The sequence below is a fragment of the Miscanthus floridulus genome, chromosome 19, assembly GCF_019320115.1.
Source record: "Miscanthus floridulus cultivar M001 chromosome 19, ASM1932011v1, whole genome shotgun sequence".
Taxonomy (NCBI): Eukaryota; Viridiplantae; Streptophyta; class Magnoliopsida; order Poales; family Poaceae; genus Miscanthus; species Miscanthus floridulus.
In genome coordinates this window covers 14,122,177-14,142,338 of record NC_089598.1, presented here as the reverse complement: position 1 = coordinate 14,142,338, position 20,162 = coordinate 14,122,177, and the positions used below count along the sequence as shown (strand labels likewise).

The 20,162-nt window shown below is 43.8% G+C and overlaps 2 protein-coding genes and 1 pseudogene across 2 annotated transcripts; 1 reads left to right on the top strand and 2 right to left on the bottom strand.

Annotated features, from left to right (window-relative positions):
* Positions 1-28: 28 nt before the first annotated feature.
* LOC136527662 (NAC domain-containing protein 82-like) lies at positions 29-3,324 on the bottom strand. The gene is made up of 5 exons (XM_066520452.1): positions 2,465-3,324; positions 2,032-2,309; positions 1,084-1,575; positions 474-933; positions 29-390 (listed from the first exon to the last, which is right to left on the bottom strand). Exons 1-4 carry the CDS (start codon positions 2,619-2,621, stop codon positions 652-654), a joined length of 1,209 nt encoding a protein of 402 aa, XP_066376549.1. The 5' UTR covers positions 2,622-3,324; the 3' UTR covers positions 29-390; positions 474-651.
* A 1,585-nt stretch (positions 3,325-4,909) lies between these two features.
* LOC136525296 (uncharacterized) lies at positions 4,910-5,449 on the bottom strand. Its single transcript, XM_066518300.1, has one exon. The coding sequence runs from the start codon at positions 5,350-5,352 to the stop codon at positions 4,981-4,983; it is 372 nt and encodes a 123-aa protein (XP_066374397.1). The 5' UTR covers positions 5,353-5,449; the 3' UTR covers positions 4,910-4,980.
* A 6,514-nt stretch (positions 5,450-11,963) lies between these two features.
* On the top strand, positions 11,964-12,566 carry LOC136525587 (uncharacterized; annotated as a pseudogene).
* The last annotated feature ends 7,596 nt before the right edge of the window (positions 12,567-20,162 follow it).

Below are 20,162 nucleotides of genomic sequence, written 5' to 3'. Positions count from 1 at the left end.
CAACCATAATGGTTAGCATAGTCAATACTCAATACACACAAGACAAATTGCTTAAAATGATGGCAATCATGCAGGTTGCAATACACACAGGTAATAACATAATCAAAGATTTACACGCCAAGTCTTATTGATACTCAGCAGAGTGAGCTGGGATTGGCGGTCAGCTCAACCAGTTGGGAGCATGCAGTAGTCGATGCAGATTGATCCAAGCACCGTGCTTCCACGAAATACCAGCCAAGGTCGGCTTGGTTCAGAAGAGCAGCAGACGAATTCATGAGCCCTGGTCGGCTTGGTTCAGAAGAGCAGCAGACGATTTCATGAGCCCAGGCATGACATCGATGACGTCCACGACATCCAAGGTGGATAAAGAGTTGTAGTAGCAACAGAGAACTGCAAGTTGCAACACCGAAGCAGTCCAGACATGTTCAAGGACACATAAAAAGAAAGCAGGCATAACTAATAACTATCCGTACCTCCACGACAATTGGAGACCAATCATGAGAAAGGGAACTGCATGGTTGGGTCCAAGTAGTCAGCTGCCACATCTGTGGCGAGTACTCCATTATTGGAAGGAGGAAAAGCATCGAAAATGCTAGGCATTGTTGGTTCCAAAGGACCTGACAGAGTAGTGACATCATAATGTCCATCGTACTAAGCAAGAGGATAATGCATATATTGATTGTCCAGAGCAGGAAATTCACTGGGGAAGCTTGGATCAGGAGCAAGGAGATCATTTAGTTCCATGTAATCATCAGCGGACAGTTCTCTGTCAGGTGGCAGCATCGGGTAATCTGTAGTTTCCACATTGCTGGTGTTGAAGTTATTATCCACGCTTCCTAACCCAACAAGCCCTGATAATTCATTGTAGAGGCCAAAAGAGTTGACTTCAAAAGCATGAGCCTCAGCTTCAGACATCGGAGGAAGACCAGAGCACTGTGAAAGACATCAAAGCTAAATAGTGAGCATCTGAAAGGAATTTCTAATCTAGAGCAGAAACATAAAAATAATTTCTAATCTAAAGCAGAAGCATAAAATCGATGAGCTGTCAGTAAAACTAGTGAAAGAACAAGTACTGATTTATACCTCTCCAAAAGGAGTGTTACGCACAGGAGAATCATTCAGAAATCTAGACAGCTCCTCCAATAGAAAACCATCACAGTCATGAGGACTGTACATATCATTGGCCTCATTGGATATGTTGTTCACAGAAACCACACCATCTCCTGACATCTGAGCAGGTATATCTTGGATAGCAGAGCTAGCAACAGTATAGCCAAAAGTTACGTCCTCAGCACAAGTATTTGCAGTGGCATGATCAAATGATGATTCCTCTCCAGCACAAGTAGTAGATGAATTATGTAGAGGTGGTTCCTGAAGAGCACCAGCAGGGGCAGCAGGCTGGGCACGTGGTCCCTCTGTTGGTTTCACTACTTCTGAAGAGGTCATCAAAGGAAACATAGAAGATTCAGCTTCTGCATTATCCCATTCAGCTTCATTAAACGGAGCCCCATATTGCTCCCCGATCCTTGGACCAAGGCCACTTTTCTTGAAAATTTTGCAGAGTACATAAGCATCCTGGATGTTCAACAAGACAAAGGAGATTCAGCATGGTAACTTAAATGGCTCATGGAATACATATTGGCTAATCAAAAGGCACATTAACTCAGATATACTGCATATTAATTAATGCTTCTTTTCTGTGCCATTTCACTCTTCATTGCAGAATCATTCAACCCAAAAGACATTCACAAAACTTTAACACATAACAAAAAGTATATGAATTGGCACTGCTAGACTTGACCAAACATAACACTCATGAGACAGGAGCAATTACAGTGACACCATATTTCAATAAGAACCATTTGAGTAATTTTGTTAGTTATTAATCATCCATAGAACATAACATGGAATCATTTGACTGCTTGACTGTCCACACAATCCAACAATCCAGTACAACATCCAACATCTAGAACATCTAATAAACTGTTTGTAAAATATGAACTGGAAACATTAAGAGGCAGGTAGAATTACCTTTGAGAAACCAGCAGAAACTAAATCCTCATCTTCCATTTTGTACTCATACATCACCCAATCAGTTCTGTCACCCTTAGGGGCCTTGCCTTCATGAAATATCAATGTTTTCTTCATTCCAACAGTGCGAGAGTTAAGCGTAATTATTCTATCCTTTCCACTAGTCTTCCAGTAACCATTTGGCGTGGCACGGTTTGTCCTAGACCCATTAGGATACTTCTTGTCACGAGGACAAAAGAAGAACCATTCAAGATCTTTGCTTCTAAGGGAGGATTTGTCTGCACAACAAAAGAATATCAGTGTACAGGTATAAAAGCAAAAGTTCACATTAATCAGTTCAAAAACTATGTTTTAGTCTCACTGAATATTCTATTCATCTAAGCACCAGTTACACAACAAAGAAAGTTCGAAAGCTAATGTTCAAATGAATTACCAGGTAGATCCCAGGGAGGAAACTTGTACAGGTCAACCTCTGATATAGCATCGACGATAAGTTTCTTTCCCATGATCTTCCTCTTCAAGTAGTAGGAAACAAGCTCAACATCAGTTGGGTGGAAACGAAAACCAGGAGGCAGGCTAGTTTGCGCCATCACCCTAAAGCTTCTCTTGCCTTCAACACCAATAGAAAGACCTCTAGACAAAAGCTGAAATGCTTCAAGGAGATCACTAATTGCCCAGGAAGAGAGAAGCTTGAGTGTACAGACGAGAGAATCCAAGTGCACAAATCAACAAAGCAGAGCAGAAGAGAGCAGCTTTTCAAAAGTGTGAGCACAGAATGCAGCAAGGAAAGACTTCAGGAGGCTGCAGTGCCAGCAGAGAGCAGGGCAATCCAACCTCTAGACAAGCCTTTGGAGGGGAGTGAGATTGACAGGACCAAGAGAGAAGTTGGTCAAGTCACAGAAAGAGATCGTAGACCACAACTGATGATCAGAGAAAACTATGGTTGGCAAGACTCAAGGGAAGCAGGAGATCAAGCAATCAACCAACGGATGTTTTCTGAACTCAGATGAGAGAACTTGAGTCTTGCCAAATTCACCAGCTACAACTGATTCACATGGTAGGAAGTATTAGCACAAAACTCCTAGTATTCCACTTGTATCAAGTGAAATCTCGGAATTTTATGCAGTATATGAACCAGAAGTAGCACGAGAGGAAATAAGGGTGTCCTCCGGCAACTTCAGCAGACATGGGTGATGAGGATCAGTATCCTGCATGAAAAGAAAACACAGGATAGGTGAATACACAGAAGGAACATATATGGAATATTCAAAATACGCTGGCATGGTACTTAAAAGAACTATCTTGTATCATGACTAGATGCAATGACGTGATTAACACCTCCCGTCAAACCTATAGGGTACAAGTAAGCATATTCGAACTCAACAAAAAAGACATGCCAGTAGACAGCTGATTCTAAAGCTCAAACTACCCACATAAGTGTCACACGAGTAAAGGCACATAAGTGTCACCATGAAGCCATGATCCTGTTTGCTGTTACGTTGTGTTTCTGCAAGCAGTGACATGCCGCGGTCGATGTAGCTAGGAACATATATATGTCGATACTGTGTAGTAGTATATTACCAATATATATAGACGTGTTTCTTACGATCGAGTCAACGCCGCGGAGTCCCTGTGTCTTCGAACAGAAGGGACCGTATCGTAGGGAGCAAGATATCCTACGAATGAACAGTAATTCAGTACGTGTATGTTGGGCCCAGCTTATTTTATATATATATATATATATATATATATATATATATATTAATAATAATAATAATAATAATAATAATCATCATCATCATATTTTCTACTGAGTACCTTAGAGAGCAAGCTGTACGTGGCGACTCGCCTCGAGTTGGTGAGTTAGGCCCTGTTTGGATGCATATGTATCCAGCTCAATCCATATGTGTTTGAGTGAAATCAAATGAAATTTAGTTTAATTCCACTCCAATTCACTTCAACACACATGGATTGAGATGAATACATGCACATTCAAACAAAGGTCTTAGTTGGAACGACGACGTCATGGCGCACTAACTTTTTTTTGCGAAACGTTGAGGAAAATTTCATGACAATTTTCCTATCCGACTGCGACAGCAACAGGTTGCCACCATCCGCGCTGTGTATCGGTGTAACGTAAGCCTAGCAGATTGCATGTCGTGTTGGCAAGCATTTCTGAACTTTGGTGACGAGCCTGAAGACCACCTGGAGATGGAGACTGCTTACGTCAGGTTGTTGATTTCGGTGGTTATCAGACGCAGGATTCTATTCGGATATATAGCACCACCATCCACGTCGTCATCGGGACCGCCCAAAATTTAATAAGAAACAAAACATTCCGTAAACATGGAGGCTAGATCGTAGACGTCCAATGCAAGGGGACAACAGTTTCTTTATGTTTTTTTTTTTTTCAAACAGGCATCTTGCCAGTATTTCATTGAGTTTTACAGATAGTGAGCGAACTTCTCCAGCTAGCGAGACACAAGCAGGAACAGTCGCACACTAATCACGCCCAACATACTGTAAAGTACTGGATTTAAAAACTGCTATATATTTTTAAAATTGCTCCGTAAATCAGCTGACCGTCTTTAAAATTGCTATATATTTTTGGGGACAGGGACACTTCGTCGCCGACTCTGTTAATCAAGCCGCCTGTCTCGAAACTCGATTCTATAGTAGTGAATTACGTAATTGATGAATGATGATGAGGACGGCCACTGCTGTTCCGCAAGATTTGAAGTTTCGCATAAATCAAATGGAGAATATATATTTAATATCTTCAGCAAATTAAATATCATGGTATAAAAATAATATGTTCCTATGCATACATACAAGTACTGGATTTAAAAACGAAACTAATAATATATTTACATGTCAATTGGAAAAATACGGTCGACGAGATCAAACAATTTGTACATGACGATCTCGTATCCTTCTAGCGTGGTTACATCAATAATCTTCAGTCGAAGAAGGAATAAGGAACAGTGCGTAAAACCCGCCGGCAACGGTAGAAGCTCCCATGAAGCAGACGCCGGCCCCGACGACGGGCCACGGCACGAGCACGGCGACCCTCCACGAGAACATCGCCGTGAGCGACGTCGTCGTGAGCCAGACGCCGATCTTGGCGCGGCCCCTGGCCGCCGGCGAGCCAGGCGGAGCGGTCTCGAAGAGGCGCAGGAAGTAGAAGAGCAGGACGAGGCTGGCGTACGACGCGATGACGAAGACCATAGCAGCAGCGTCTCCCCATGACCTGTGGATCGCGAGTATCGAGTTCGCTGTGAGGAGAAGGAACCCTAGAGCTGTGGCCATCAGTGGCGCCATGTCGACGCTACTATCCTAGGTACGATGAAGGGAACAAATGTTCCCGATGGAGGAGCAGGCTGCGTACGTGCTTATTATATAGGATAATAATGGGAGATATACGTTGGCTTCCTGGGCAATAATGCAAGTGCAGCGCAACAACGCGCTCATGCAATTTCCGCCCTTTTTTCATAGCAATTAACTTCCATACACACTCGACGCGCATGCACTACGTACACGTCACGCACCCTTGTGTACGTCTTCGATCGAGTTCAACTGTTGAAGCAACAAATGACGTGAACATGCTGACGACGTACTAGTACGCATGACTGCCGCGATGATCGTTAGCGCTGCGTGACGTGCCTGCTTCCGAGGTACATATCAGTGCTCTGTCAGATGTTTGGAGCTACGTACTCCTACATGTCAGGGATTGAGGTGAATAATCATCCAAGGCCAGTTGTTTCCTCTACATAACAACTGGCCTTCGAGTTCGAGATTTATGTGCCTTGTTGGACCAGGACCGCCGACAGGCCGGGTCGAGTATAGTCAGGTCACGAGACGTACGACAGCGACAGTCGTCTTCCAAGTCGTTGTCGACGTATATCTCGAACCCTAATCCTGCTTGCCGTTTTAATTCAAAGAAGAGATTCCAGAAAACAGCTCTACGTACATACACTACCTGCCGTCGCACCGCGTATATATGTAGCGACTGTACGTACGTCTGGTTGACTCTCGGTGACTCGGTGTTCATATTGTCAATGTTAATCAACAACAAAATGTTCCCCTCCGAAAATCGGTAAAAGAAAAATAAAACGCCGAGCCCGCTATGGAGGGAGCCTGCCGTCGAGCACGCTGTCCTCTGCCCGCCACATCCCGCTTGCTCTAGATCTGCTAAGCCGGCTCCGCCGGGCACTGCCGTGCGCGCTATGGCACCTCGATCCGCTTTGGCCGTCGGCTTTGAGGGAGGGGCGGTGAGGGAGAGGCCGGGAGGCTGAAGAAGGGGCGGGTTCGAGCGCCATTGCCGGAGGGAGGCTGGCCACCAGCGCTCGCTCCTCGCAGTTCTGCAGCCGTGGTCCGTGGCGGCCGCCGGCGTCGAGGGTCCTCGGGCCGGGGCTTCTTCGACCCCGGGGGGGGGGGGGGGGGGAAGCTGGGATGCGTCGTCACGCCTGCGTGTACATGATTTCAGGGATCTCTACCCCGTACCGAAGGAGCAATAATGGTCCGTCAATGGTGACTGACTATGCATAACTTTGTGTTCTCAGTGCGCAGTCGTGAATCGCGGTTCGTGTGGAAAGATGGAAAGATGCGCGCGCGTGATGTTCAGCAGAGAAAGCAAAGCAGAGCACGTGCTGACATGCATGACAAAGGAAAGGATCCATTCACAATTTCTTTTCGAAAAAGATGAGTGATCAGTTCAGAGCTCACAATTTGGGACCCAATCAGAAATCACAGGCGCAGCTGATCGAGCAGGGCAAGTGCTGTTGTCTCCGTGCCGGCTGGATGCTGCTTCGTTCCTTCTCCGATCCCCGACGCACGTCAGAAGCTCGGATGGCTGTCATCCTACGGCAGTGCCACCCCCACCGCAGGGCACGGCACGTCGGATGCCCGATGGCAAGGCTCCGTGCGATGCGATCGCGAAATGGCGACCACCGACGAGCGACGATATTCCACGCTGACAAAGCTGGGCTTGGGCGCCCTGACCTTCAACTCGGCGCTCGCCGTCTACAACTTCTGGGGCGACGCCAGCTCCGTGGGATGATTCGTGCTGCTCGCGGACACCGCGCTGGGGCTCCTCTTCCTCTGCCTCCGTGACTTCGAGCAGACCGGCAGAGGCAGGGACACCAAGACCAAGGCCGCGGTGTGACTTCGACCATCCACGCCACCACCTAGCAATTCCCGTTGCCCCCGTCCAACTTGGCCATCCCATCCCGCCGCCTCCCTTGCTCACGTCCAGATATCCCTGCTGCCATCAGCTCACCACGGCACCACCCCTCAGCCCTCAGCCATCCCCGCAGCTTTTGAAAAAGCAAGTTTAGGTCCACCCGTTTGGTTGGCTTTTTTATTTTTGGCGGTAGAAACACACTTTTTAAAAGCTGAACCAAAATGTAGAGGTGCTCGTAGGGTAGGTACTTAGGGTAACTTCATCAATCTCTAGTTTTACTGTTCTCTGGCTCGGTATTTGGAGGTGCTTAAAGGGATAGGGTATGATATTTACTGGTCCAACATAGTCTCTAGTAGATTCTCATAAGGTTAGGTACATGTATGTGCTTGCATTTGTAGGAATGAGTATGCATACGTGTTTATAGCGTCTGTACTAGGTTTCGAAAAAAGAGTCCTACAGAGTTTGGCACTTTTACCATGTTGGCCGATCACATTTTCCTCGAATTTGGATTCTATCGTTGCTGTATATGTTGACATGGAGTTTGGATTCTTGTAGATGGTGGACGGTAGCGAAGTGAAATGAAATATTGGTGGTGTCTAAAGCCTTAATAGTTTTCAGGTTGGTTCATGCTTGCTTTTTTGCCTTCTTTGTTTTTTTAAAAAAGAAAAAGGAAAAACGAGCTGATGGCCTAGTCATCGTGAGCAAAGACAGAGCAACGTCTCTCACGTGAATATGTTAAGTGAAATATATATATATATATATATATATATATATATATATATATATATATATATATATATATATATATAAACATATCTCCTCACAAAATGGTGAAAAATATCTGAATATGCACTTCCCTAGTGCAACACAAATTCGTGTTTTTCCTCTTTTTCTATTCTATTGAGATATGAACAGAAGCTTCGGTCAACAAGTTGTATATTCCCTCGTCTCAAACGAACTGCAATTCTAGATGATGATAAGTCAAACTTGTTAAACTCTAACCATGTTATGTTTATATAAAAATCCACCAATATCAAATTAATTCCATTTATTCTTTTATTGAAACATGTTTTGAGAGTCCATTATTCAAACTTGTAGGTGTTACTATATGTGTCTAAAAACTTGACCAGAGTTAGATGAAAATCGATTTAGGATAAAATCAAAGTGAACTATAGCTTAGAATGAATTAGGGAGTAAATATGAATATTGATATTCACATCTATATCTGATATGGATACTAAATTAGAACCACTAAGCCAGATTCCCTCTATAGGAACGGGGGCATTTTTACTGTAGGGGCGGATGGAGTTGGGGGCGCCTCTATAGTGGGCGTCCTCGGGCCCCAGCAGCTCAGCCGCCCCTACAGATGGAACTGTAGGGGCGGCTGGTAACCTGAGTCGCCCCTACAGTTGGGGCTGATCTATAGGGGCAGCTCAATCACCAGCCGCCCCTACAGTGCCCATTTGTAGGGGCGGCTGTCACCAGCCGCCTCGGCTGTTCGACTGTAGGGGCGGCTGAATCACCAGCCGTCCCTACTAATGGCGCACGAATAAATAGCAGCCACTCACTTCTTCCACCTCGGGACATAATGTTCTATAAAAAAAGGTTGAGAGGCCTTTGACTCCACCTAAAAATTGCTCTACTAAGGGGGGAGATTTTGATCTCAAATCCTTTGGTGGAGAGGCTCTAAAAGGTAAGAAAATGCTTCTCCAACTCTTTATTTGAAGTTTAATTCGTTGGTTAGTGAGTAATTTGATTTTTGGTTTTCTCTCTCTTCCATGGAGCTTGAGCTAGTTATAAGTGAAATATGACCCTAATTTTCACTATACTAGGGTAAATTAGGTAGGGAAGTAAGATTACACCCTTTGTTAGTACATCTTTGTTGATTTTAGTGTAGTATTAGTAAAGTTTGATGCATATGTCATGAAACCCTGTATCTAGATCTAGAACTAGGATTTTGTTTTTTTTTCTTTTTCAACTTTTTCTTTATGTGACTAGGGTTTGCATGTAGGTGAATGTGTAAGATTTTAATTGTTGCTAATGTGTAAAATATCCTCTACCATGGCTACTAATTATCATTTAATATTTATTTTGCATGAAAGGTAGTGGATGAAATATTAAATGTTGCTAATTGTTTTCTTTGAAATTGTTTATTTGAACCAATTAATTTATATTTTAAAATATTTATGCATTAATAGTCAATTAATTAACTATCCTCTACTACCATGGTGTGTGTCTCAGGTATATACAATTATTCTCGAGTAATATTCTTTCTTTGGTTGTTTTGTTTCTATAAGATGGACTACAGGAACTCTTGGATGTATGGTTCGTTAAGACACGACGCTCTTTTCCGTGATGAGGTGGACAAATTCATCAAAGCCGCAGAGAAGCATGCAGCAACGTTGAAAGAGAATAGTGACACGATTATTTGTCCCTGCAAAGATTGCAAGAACCTTATTGCATTTCGAGATGTCAGTACCATCAAAGAACATCTGATTAGGATAGGATTTGTTCCGGACTACACAGTGTGGATTCATCATGGTGAAATAGTGGTTGTTGATGACAGCGACGATGATCTAGCTGATGAAGCTGAAACCCAAGCATACTTGTCCCGATTCACAAACGATCTTGAGCAACAAATGGATCGTGACTATGGCAATCAACAAGGCGGTGGCTTTGGCAATCAACAAGGTGGTGGCTTTGGCAATGAACAAGGTGGTGATGATGCTGGTGGTGCCAGCAATGATGGCGAAGCATGTGAGGGGGATGCAGATGACGGTGACAACTTGGACGAAATGCTTGGGGCCTTTGGACCAGAAATCTTAGAAAAGAGCAAGAGAGGTCTAGAAAATCTTGAGAGGATGACAAAAGCATCGAAGAAGACTGTGTATGATGTTGAGAAGTGTTGTCCGACATACTTCACACTGCTACATTTTGTGCTTGAGCTACTCATCCTGAAGGCTAAGTACGGCTGGTCGGACTGCAGTTTCGATGATCTGTTGTGCCTCATGTCACGGTTGCTCCCACAGCCGAACACAGTTCCCGCCAACACATACCAAGCGAAGAAGGTTATAAGTCCACTCACATTGGGGGTTGAAAAATCCATGCATGCCCCAACCACTATATCCTTTTTCGGCGTGGCACATCGTTCGAGACTTTAGATACATGTCCTAGGTGTGGGGCTAGTTGGTACAAGAACAATGACCTTCAAAGTGGGGTGGAAGCCTCCACAGGAAAGAGGAAGAAGGGTGGGAAGAAGGTGGTGCAAGAATCTCAGCCCCCAGAGGAAACTCCATTAGGCAACGATGCAAATAAGAGAAGAATTCCTGCCCTGGTTATGTGGTACTTGCCAGTGACCGACCGCTTGAGGCGTATGTTTCTAAACCCTAAGGAAGCCGCACTGATGACATGGTGGAATGATGAGCGCAAGGTGGACAATGATACGATCGCACACCCGGTCGATTGTAGCCAGTGGCAAGCGTTCGATGCCAAGTACAAAGCAGAATTCAGTGATGACCCACGGAATGTATGGTTTGGCTTGAGCACCGATGGAATGAATCCCTTCAATGAGAGGATGACCGACCACAGCACATGGCTAGTCATCTTGACCATGTACAACCTCCCAACGTATTTGTGTAAAAAGAGGAAGTACCTTCTCCTCACCATTCTTATCTCCGCCCCCAAACAATCAGGCATTGATATAGACGTGTTCTTGGAGCCTCTGATGCAAGAAATGGATAGGCTATGGAGGTATGGGGAGCCGATGTACGATGCGTTCCGACGGGAGGACTTCATATGCAAAGCAATAATATTTGTTACTACTAATGATTACCCCGCGTTGTTTGCCCTGTCTAGACAGTTCAAAGGCAAGACTGGATGCTTAGTCTGTTTGGATGGAACTAAATGGGTGTTCTTAGATAGATCCAGGAAGATAGTTTACATAAGGAACCAGCGCTTCTTAAAGACAGGTCACAAGTACCGTGGCAAATTGTACCTAAGATACTATGGCAACATCCCGGAGGATGAACCGCCTCTAGAGAGACGTCGTAATAGAGAACATGTGTTCAGAATGGTCCAAAACATACACGTCGTCTATGGAAAGAAGAATCCAGATGGAACGATCAGAGATAGAAGCACACCTCCCATCGAAGGCGTACCATTAAAGAAACAATTGATATTTTTTTAGTACCTGCCTTATTGGCTAGACTTGGAGGTCCCTCATGCCATTGATGCGATGCATGTGCAGAAGAATGTCTTTGAGAGTCTCATGGCTACCTTGATGGACATGGGCAAGTCAAAGGATGGTCTCAGATCATGGAAAGACATGGTGTAGTTGAACGTGATGCGGGAGCTTTGGCCGGTACAGCAAGACAATGGCAAGTATAGTCTTCCCGCGGCTAGCTTCAACCTAACCCTAGAGGAGAGGAGAGCTATATGCAATTTCCTTAGGGGGGTTAGAGTGCCGACTGGGTTTTCAGTGAACCTGAAGAAGCTAGTGTCGATGAAGGACCTATCATTAACATACTGCAAGGCTCATGATTGTCATGTGATGCTGACAGTGTTCCTACCAATTGCAATCAGGGCTATAAAGCCTGAGTTCCTAAAGATGGCCATCACTCGCATGTGCTACTTCTTTTCGAAGATCTCACAGAAGACGATTCGCAGGCAAGAGCTGAGTGACCTACATGAATTCATGGTGGAGACCCAGAACCAGCTAGAGATGTGTTTACCTCCCGCTTTTTTTGATATAATGGTACATCTCATGATTCACCTGGTTCATTAGATCGAGGCATTGGGCCCTAGCTTCTTGCAAGAAATGTGGTCCTACGAGCGGTTCATGTCGGTTCTAAGCCGATACGTGCATAACCGAACACACCCAGAGGGCTCCATGATAGAGGGTTACAATTCCAAAGAAGTCGTCGAGTGCTGCCAAGAGTGGCTAAAAGTACAGAGGGGGATTGGTAATCCCAATTCTCATCATAAGGGAAGGCTAGCTGGGAAGGGCACAAGTGGTAGGAAAGTGTTCCTCGACAATGATTACAGAGAGGTGAGTCGGGCGCATTATAGTGTCTTGCAGAGTATGGCAGTGATGCAACCGTACATTGATAAACACATGGCTATCATTATGGCTGAGAGGAATGGCCGTTCAGATGATTGGGTCATGAAACAGCACAAGCAACGCCTGACATCATGGTTGAAGGACCAGAACATACAGCCTAGAGAAACCATAGATTCTATTACCATCAGTCGGTTGGTGACCGGGCCATCGAAACATGTGACGTCTTGGAATGCTTATGACATCAATGGGTACACATACTATACCGACACAAAGGACAGGAAATCTGTGAATCAGAACAGCGGCGTCCGAATAGAGGCTCTCGACGGAGTGGGGTGAAAGGTCCTGTACTTTGGCATAATTGAAGATATATGGGAACTTGACTATGGAAGGGATATAAAGGTGGCCCTATTTCGATGTCGCTAGATCAAGCAACATTAATTCAATGAGATCGGACAGAGAGTCGTCGACCTCCAGAATGTAGGCTACCAGGATGACCCTTGGGTGCTCGTTGAACGTGTCGCGCAAGTCTTCTATATGCCCGACCCGCAAAGTAACCTCCCTCCAAAGAAGAAGACAAAGCACGTGGTGGCCTCCGGGAAACAACATATCATCGGAGTTGATGGCATGGACGATGTTGAAGCTTATAATAAGTGTGATGAGATGCCGCTATTCACAGACTTTTGTAAGAAGATCGAGGCTGTGGAAAAGAACCTGTCCAAAGATGTATTGCCATGGGAACGAAAAGGTGTCAAGGGGAAGTTGTCACGGTGGGCTAGCTAGTTTATGTAAGTGTGTCAGTGTTCGTAAGACTACATTCATGTATATATGTGTGAGACTACATTTATGTATGTGTGTGTGAGACTACATTCATGTATGTGTGTGTGAAACTACATTTATGTATGTGAGACTATATTTATGTATGTGTGTTTGAAACTATATTTATGTGTGTGTTTGAGACTACATTCATGTATGTTTGTGTGAACAATGTGTACTAAGAATTTATCAAATTATGAAATTACTAAAATAAAAGTTGTAGATCTCTATGAGTTATTCAACTTTGGTATTCATTACTTTTTCAGTTGAAATGATTTGGGGGTCCAAATTATGGTTTCAACTTGTCTTTTTTCAAATTTTAAAATTTGAAAGGTTCAAATTTAGTCAAATGACAAGATAACCAAAATAAAACTTGTAGATCTTGATGAGTTGAACAACTTTTGTATTCATCACTTTTACATCTGAAATCATTTAGGGTTTGAAAATTTGGTTTGAACTTGTCTAATTTCAAATTTTAAAATGTGTAAAACATTGTCACATCTAAGTTTGATCAAACTTAAATGCTGAAGCATGATTTTAGAAATTTTTAGGAAAAAAACCATCATATTTGGAGTTAGTATGAGGGAGAACAACTAGTTACAAAATTTACCCACAGATTAAAAAGAGAAATCACACGGTTCTAGATGATCCTCACATGATAGTGAATAATGTGATTTTTTTTAATCTGTGGGTCAACTTTGTAACTAGTTTTTCTTCCTCATACTAACTCCAAATCTGATGATTTTTTTCCTAAAATTTTCTAAAATTATTCTCTATCAATTTATTTTGTTCGTTTTGTCAATATATACATATGAAAAGTTTGAGCAATTTAAATTTTGAATTTCAAAAAAATGCAAGTTCAGACAAGATTTTGGTACCCCAAATGATTTCAACTGAAAAAGTGATAAATACCAAAGTTGAATAACTCATCAAGATCTACAACTTTTGTATTGGTCATTTCTTCATATAACAAAGTGATAATGACATTGTTCATAAATGTGACACATCTCTCAAGGTTTTATAAACTATATGAGACATGTGTAAGATTAGTGAACAATATATGCTAAGAATTTGTCAAACGAAGAAATGACCAAAATAAAAGTTGTAGATATTCATGAGTTGAACAACTTTGGTATTCATCACATTTTATGTTGAAATCAATTTGGGTCTCAAATTTTGGTTTGAACTTGTCGTTTTTCAAAATTTCAAATTTGAAAGGTTCAAATTTTGTCAAATGACAAGATGACTAAAATAAAAGTTGTAGATATTAATGAGTTGAACAACTTTGGTATTCATCACTTTTTATGTTAAAATCATTTTGGGTCTCAAATTTTGGTTCAAACTTGTCATTTTTTAAAATTTCAAATTTGAAAGGTTCAAATTTTGTCAAATGACAAGATGACCAAAATAAAAGTTGTAGATCTTCATGACCTCTACAACTTTGATGTTTATCAAATTTTCATTTGAGATCATTTGGTGTCTCAAAATTATTTTAGTAGTTTTGATTTTAATTTTTTAAAATTTAATTTTTTCCCCATTTTTTAAGGTTCAATTTTGCAATTTTAAACTGTTGTAGTTGTTTTAGTTATTGTATATGTAAATATATCTATAAAAAATAATTATAAAATTTTGTACTGTATTATTTATTATTTACATGTGAATAATTAATTTTGATTTAGAATTTTGAAAAAAAAAATTCAACTGTAGGGGCGGCTTATAACCTCAGCCGCCCCTACAGTGGCTCTGAGGTATTTTAAAAAAAATTCAACTGTTGGGGCGGCTTATAACCCCAGCCACCCCTACAGAGGCTCTGTAGGGGCGGCTTATAACCTCATCCGCCCCTACAGCGGCTCTGAGGTATTTACATGTACCGGCGCTGAAATCATACACTTTGGTCGAAATCAAACACTCGGGCCGTCAGGCTGCCCAATTTCATCGACTGCACCGCCGCACCGCCGTCGACTGCACCGCCGCACCTGCACCTGCACCTCCCTGACCCCTCCACCGCCTCCTCCACCGTCTCCCTGACCCCAACCGCCGCCCCCGCCCCATCCACCGCCGTTCCCCGGGCCGCGACGGCGGCTAGGGTTTGGGAGCGCTCGCCCGCGGCCGGCTGCCCCGTCTCGGACCTCGACGTCGACCTCGTCCTTGCCACGCCGTGCTGCAGCTGCTCACCGCGGGCTTCCGCGTCGTCGTCCTCGACAGCCTCGCCAACTCCTCCGAGCTCGGCGGGGTGGTGGAGTCCCTAGAGAGCTGCTTCTGTGACGGCGGCTACGACGCGTGCCTGGGCTCGGGGAGTATTTGCGTCTCTTCTTGATTCTGGTATCTGTTCTCCCAAACAAGAAGCATCTATTGTCTCTGCTTGCAGATATACTTCGGAGATATGTAGGATTTGGTGTTGTAGCATCTATTAGCTTGTGCTGGAATGTCATCTACTAATTGCCGCTCCTTCTCTAATTAGCTGCTTCTGTGTTACTTTAGCTTTTCCTTTCTCGGTGGAAGCGGCTGTGGGCGTCTCACTTTGTGCTTTGCAACTTGCAAGGCTCAGATTAGGCTTGGTTAGGTTCAGAGGGAGGGTGTGCAATCGGAAAACAGGCGGGAGGGGCTAGAGACTTTACTTTTGGGTTAGGTTACTTCGGGAGTAGTACCAAGGATGCATCCTTTTCTACTTTACTTTGCTTGTGCACTGTTATATGGAAGTCTCACCATTCAGGGTACTGCTGTACTGTTCCAGTCTAAGTACACATTTCTTGGCACTACAACTTGTAGTATCTTTTATTGTGGTTTTGGTCAGAGGTTGCAGTGCTTCATTTCTGTGATAGGTATTGTTTTATGGTCCACATTGTTTTATTGTTAGGTAAAAAATTAACATCTTTTTCCAGACACAACAAGTTAGCTTTAGTAGTGCAGTATGGTAGCTAAACGTGTATGCATATTTATTAGACTAAATCTCCTCTTATTATCTCATCAGATGGATAGTCCAGTATACCCTCATACAACTGGAAACTAGTGAACAGTCAGTAGTGGCATCTAGTTCACAACTCAGCATGCATTTCCTCAAGTGGTTCTTGGCACCACATCTTTTGTGCATAATCACTTAGGGCATGTACGTACAGGAGCGGAGCCGAAACTGGGCTCCAGCCCCTGATTGCCAGCTGCTGTCATCTCACCAAGTGCCATCACCTGGAGGCTAGGAAGAACTGCAGATGCCTCAAGCCCTCCTCCAGCGCTCTGCATGCTCCTAGTTCTTTTGGTTGAGATACACACGTAGTGGATGCTAGCAAGGCGTAGATCCAGATACCTGGCTGTCCTATATTTGCTCGAGGACCTGGGTTTGTATGCTTATTCTACTAATTTCAAATCATTTGCTGGATAGTGCTTTTTTTCTTGATGTACCATTGGGCCATTGGCTGTCAGGCACCATCTGTTATCACCAGCACCACCATGCTTGCCCTATATTGTGCCCTCCTGGCACCATGATAAGTACCACAGGATCTTGTACATTGACTCTGTGCTCTTGTGCCTTTGAGGCCCAACGCACCCACCCATACCTCAAATTTTACCTCATGCTCCACCACTGGGCATGTACAGTGCACAGTTGCTTAAAGAATGTATGCTACATCATCTATCATGTTCACAAGAGTCCTAATCTACAATGAGAAAGTATATTATATATGCTTAATTAGTTTGAAAGCGTCAGCAGCCTATTTATGCGCTCATCTGCCCCTTGCAAGAAACAGATGGACTAGCTATCTTTGTAATGCTACTTGGCCTACCCCGATGTCTGCTGCCTGGTCGAGCGTCATGCATCTGTGAGCACTCGGGCTGAGTTCCAACAAAATAGACGCAACATTCCACTAAGCGCCTGCCACATAATAGCATTAGACATGGCTTTAGAGAGTTCTAGGCTTTCAATTCATTGCCACGCATTGAAGCACAACACGTTCTCGAGGTACATGCTCAGGTTGTCTACAAATTGTGATTAGAATTAAATAGGTAGAAAAATAGTGTAGTTATTTCATTTCTATGAGTGAATACTTGATTTCACACTTTTACAAGGTGATGATTGCACCCTCTGGTAGCATGATTTTAGCTTTTTCGCAAAACTATATGTGAATGTCAAATTTGGTAACTGGAGCATGCTCTTGCCTGAAATTTTTATTCCAAACTTTCTTTTCCCTAAATTTAATGACCATACTGATCTTTGTTCATTGTTATTATTTATCCATCTTCTGTAGTCTATATCATCTCTCTATGCGCTTTAATTTTTTTAATAATTAACATGTCACACCATTTGAAAACCAGTTAGCAGGTGTGAGATTTATACAACAGGGCTTTGTGATACTGCTTTGATGTTCCAATTTGGGGATGATGTATGGTATTTCAAATTTTCTTTTTGGCATAATGTCCAAGGGACCATTTTCCACGTCCTGGAATTAATGTCAAACTCAATACTAACTATTAAGTTGGCACTACCCCAGGACTCGCATTTGTTTCTTTTGCTCTGGTGTTTGTAAGGTGGAAATATTTTTTTTGTCTCAATCACGCATCCTTTTCACGAAAATGCAGTGATTGTAGGCAGATAGTGCTTATCCATACCAACCCTAAGGACTTGTCACAATGTTTTTATCCACGTCCACTGCCAACATTTGCTGAGATTAATCTCTCTTCGTACTCGATCCCTAGCTCGTCCTGTTGAGTGTTGACCTCTGTTCTCGATATCCTATTCAATGTCACACCTCCTTACAAAATTGATTGATAAAACAACAACTGTTGTATTGCCATTTGGAGTCATTCCGCTTGGAATTTTACAAGCTCTAATTGCCGCTCCTTCTCTAATTAGCTGCTTCTGTGTTACTTTAGCTTTTCCTTTCTCGGTGGAAGCGGCTGTGGGCGTCTCACTTTGTGCTTTGCAACTTGCAAGGCTCAGATTAGGCTTGGTTAGGTTCAGAGGGAGGGTGTGCAATCGGAAAACAGGCGGGAGGGGCTAGAGACTTTACTTTTGGGTTAGGTTACTTCGGGAGTAGTACCAAGGATGCATCCTTTTCTACTTTACTTTGCTTGTGCACTGCTAGATAGTGCTTACAGAGGTCAACCCTAAACCCATTTTTTATTCATGGCTAGATATGGTGTACATAATTCAGCACAGCGGAATTAGCTAGACTGACTGGCTGACAAGTGACAAGTGACGATCAAGATGTGATTGTTCACCAAAGCCTCTTGTACACATTGTTCCCTTCGTTCACTTGACCGCATATTTAGGCTACTAGGCTTGTAGTGAAAAAGCTTCTGGTGCTAACCGCAATTGTGACCAGTCTTCTCGGGAATAATGGTACTTGAGCATTGATGATCCCCAGCTGGACGCATGGCGATGTGCAATGGATCACCAAGTAGAATCTACTAGGAGCAGCAGTAGCACAATGACAGCAATGGCTCAGCTAGTCCACTGGCACAGTAGCACAATGGGAGCAATGGCTCAGCTAGTCCACTTCTTTCCCTTCACTTCTTTTCTTCTCTTTTGGCTTTCCTGAAGGTATCCATATACGCATCACAAGATGGACGCGTGCAGTAGAGCTGCAGTGGGCGCACCTCGTTTGTAGTTATTATTCCATGCATGGCAGTACATGTATAGTACATGCGTATTCTTAACTGTGTGTGCTGGAATGTGTCAGTGGCATATATTGTGTGTGGGTGAGATTAAGGTCCCTTGTGACAAGCCTCTCTGTCTCTTCACCAAGTGCTACTACTACCAGTACTACTACAAGTACTACTACTACTAGTACTACTACTAGTACTATTACTACTACTTGTACTACTAGTACTACTACTTCTACCACTAGTACTACTACTTCTACTACTTATACTACTTTTTTCTTGCATCTCTTAGAACAAGGCACGAAATGTCGCGAACATCAAAGAGTGCATCCTGATGCCCCGTGAATGATGAGCAGTCATCCCATGGAGAGCAAGAACTAGATGACCAGCTTACTCAGGAGCAGTTCGATAACGAGTTAGAAAAGGGTCTAGAAGTGATGCTTACTCAGGAGGACCTTGTCGATGATGGGGATCCAGTGGGGGGAGCCCAGGGAAGAGAAGGCGAAGAGGATGCCCAAGGCGAAGAAGGGGATGATGATGACGACACCTCATCAGGGGGATATGTAAGTCCTGAGGATCCTTTCCCACAAGAACCCAGACGGAGGCCAACGGAGGACGAGTTGGACAAGGATTTTGATCCGAACGACGAGGTATGGATAAAGCCTTAGTAGCTTGTAAATTTGGCTAATGCTATGGCTTTATGTTACCTCTGCTAACATTTTTGACCTGCCGGATACACAGGTCGTCCCTACTCAACCTCTGAAAAGACGACGTCGGCCTCCGACTCGTCTTGTCGGACAATACGTAGCGGGGCAAAGGAGATCAGAGGAAGGAGCCACAGATACTCACAATGAGGCCTCTGCTCCACAACCTCAGGACACAACCACGACTGAGACTGCCCAGCCAAAGAGGAAACGAGGGGGATTAGAAAGCCAAACCAATATCACGACAAGGCATGCTATGTGATAACGGAGGTTGGGCTAGACGGGCAGATCCTTGAGCCATATACATACAGGGCGAAATTCCGTAATCACATCGGGTTTGTAGTTAGAGATAAGTTGAACCCAGCCATCCGTGGCTAGAATCTTGTACCTATGAGCCAAAAGGTAGACCTATGGGAGAAGCTGAAGCAGAACTTCAGGTTTCCGGAGGGAACGCACGAGTTGGTACAACAAAATGCTTTTAAGATAATGGGGCAGAGCTTCCGACGTTGGCGGTCGGATCTGAACAAGAACTTTATCCAATAGAAGTTAACTCCTTTCCAGGAGTATGGCAATATAACTCCTAGTCAATGGGAGGAGCTCGTGGCTGAGAAGACTTCAGAGGCATCATTGGCCCTCAGTGCCCGTAACAGCGAGCAGGCGAAGAAGAACCAACACTACCCTTGTCTAGGCCCCGGTGGCTACGCTGGCAAGCAAGAGGTCTTTAGGAAGATGGACGCAGAGGCCGAAGCTGCCGGGAATACGGAAGTGTCGAAGTTGA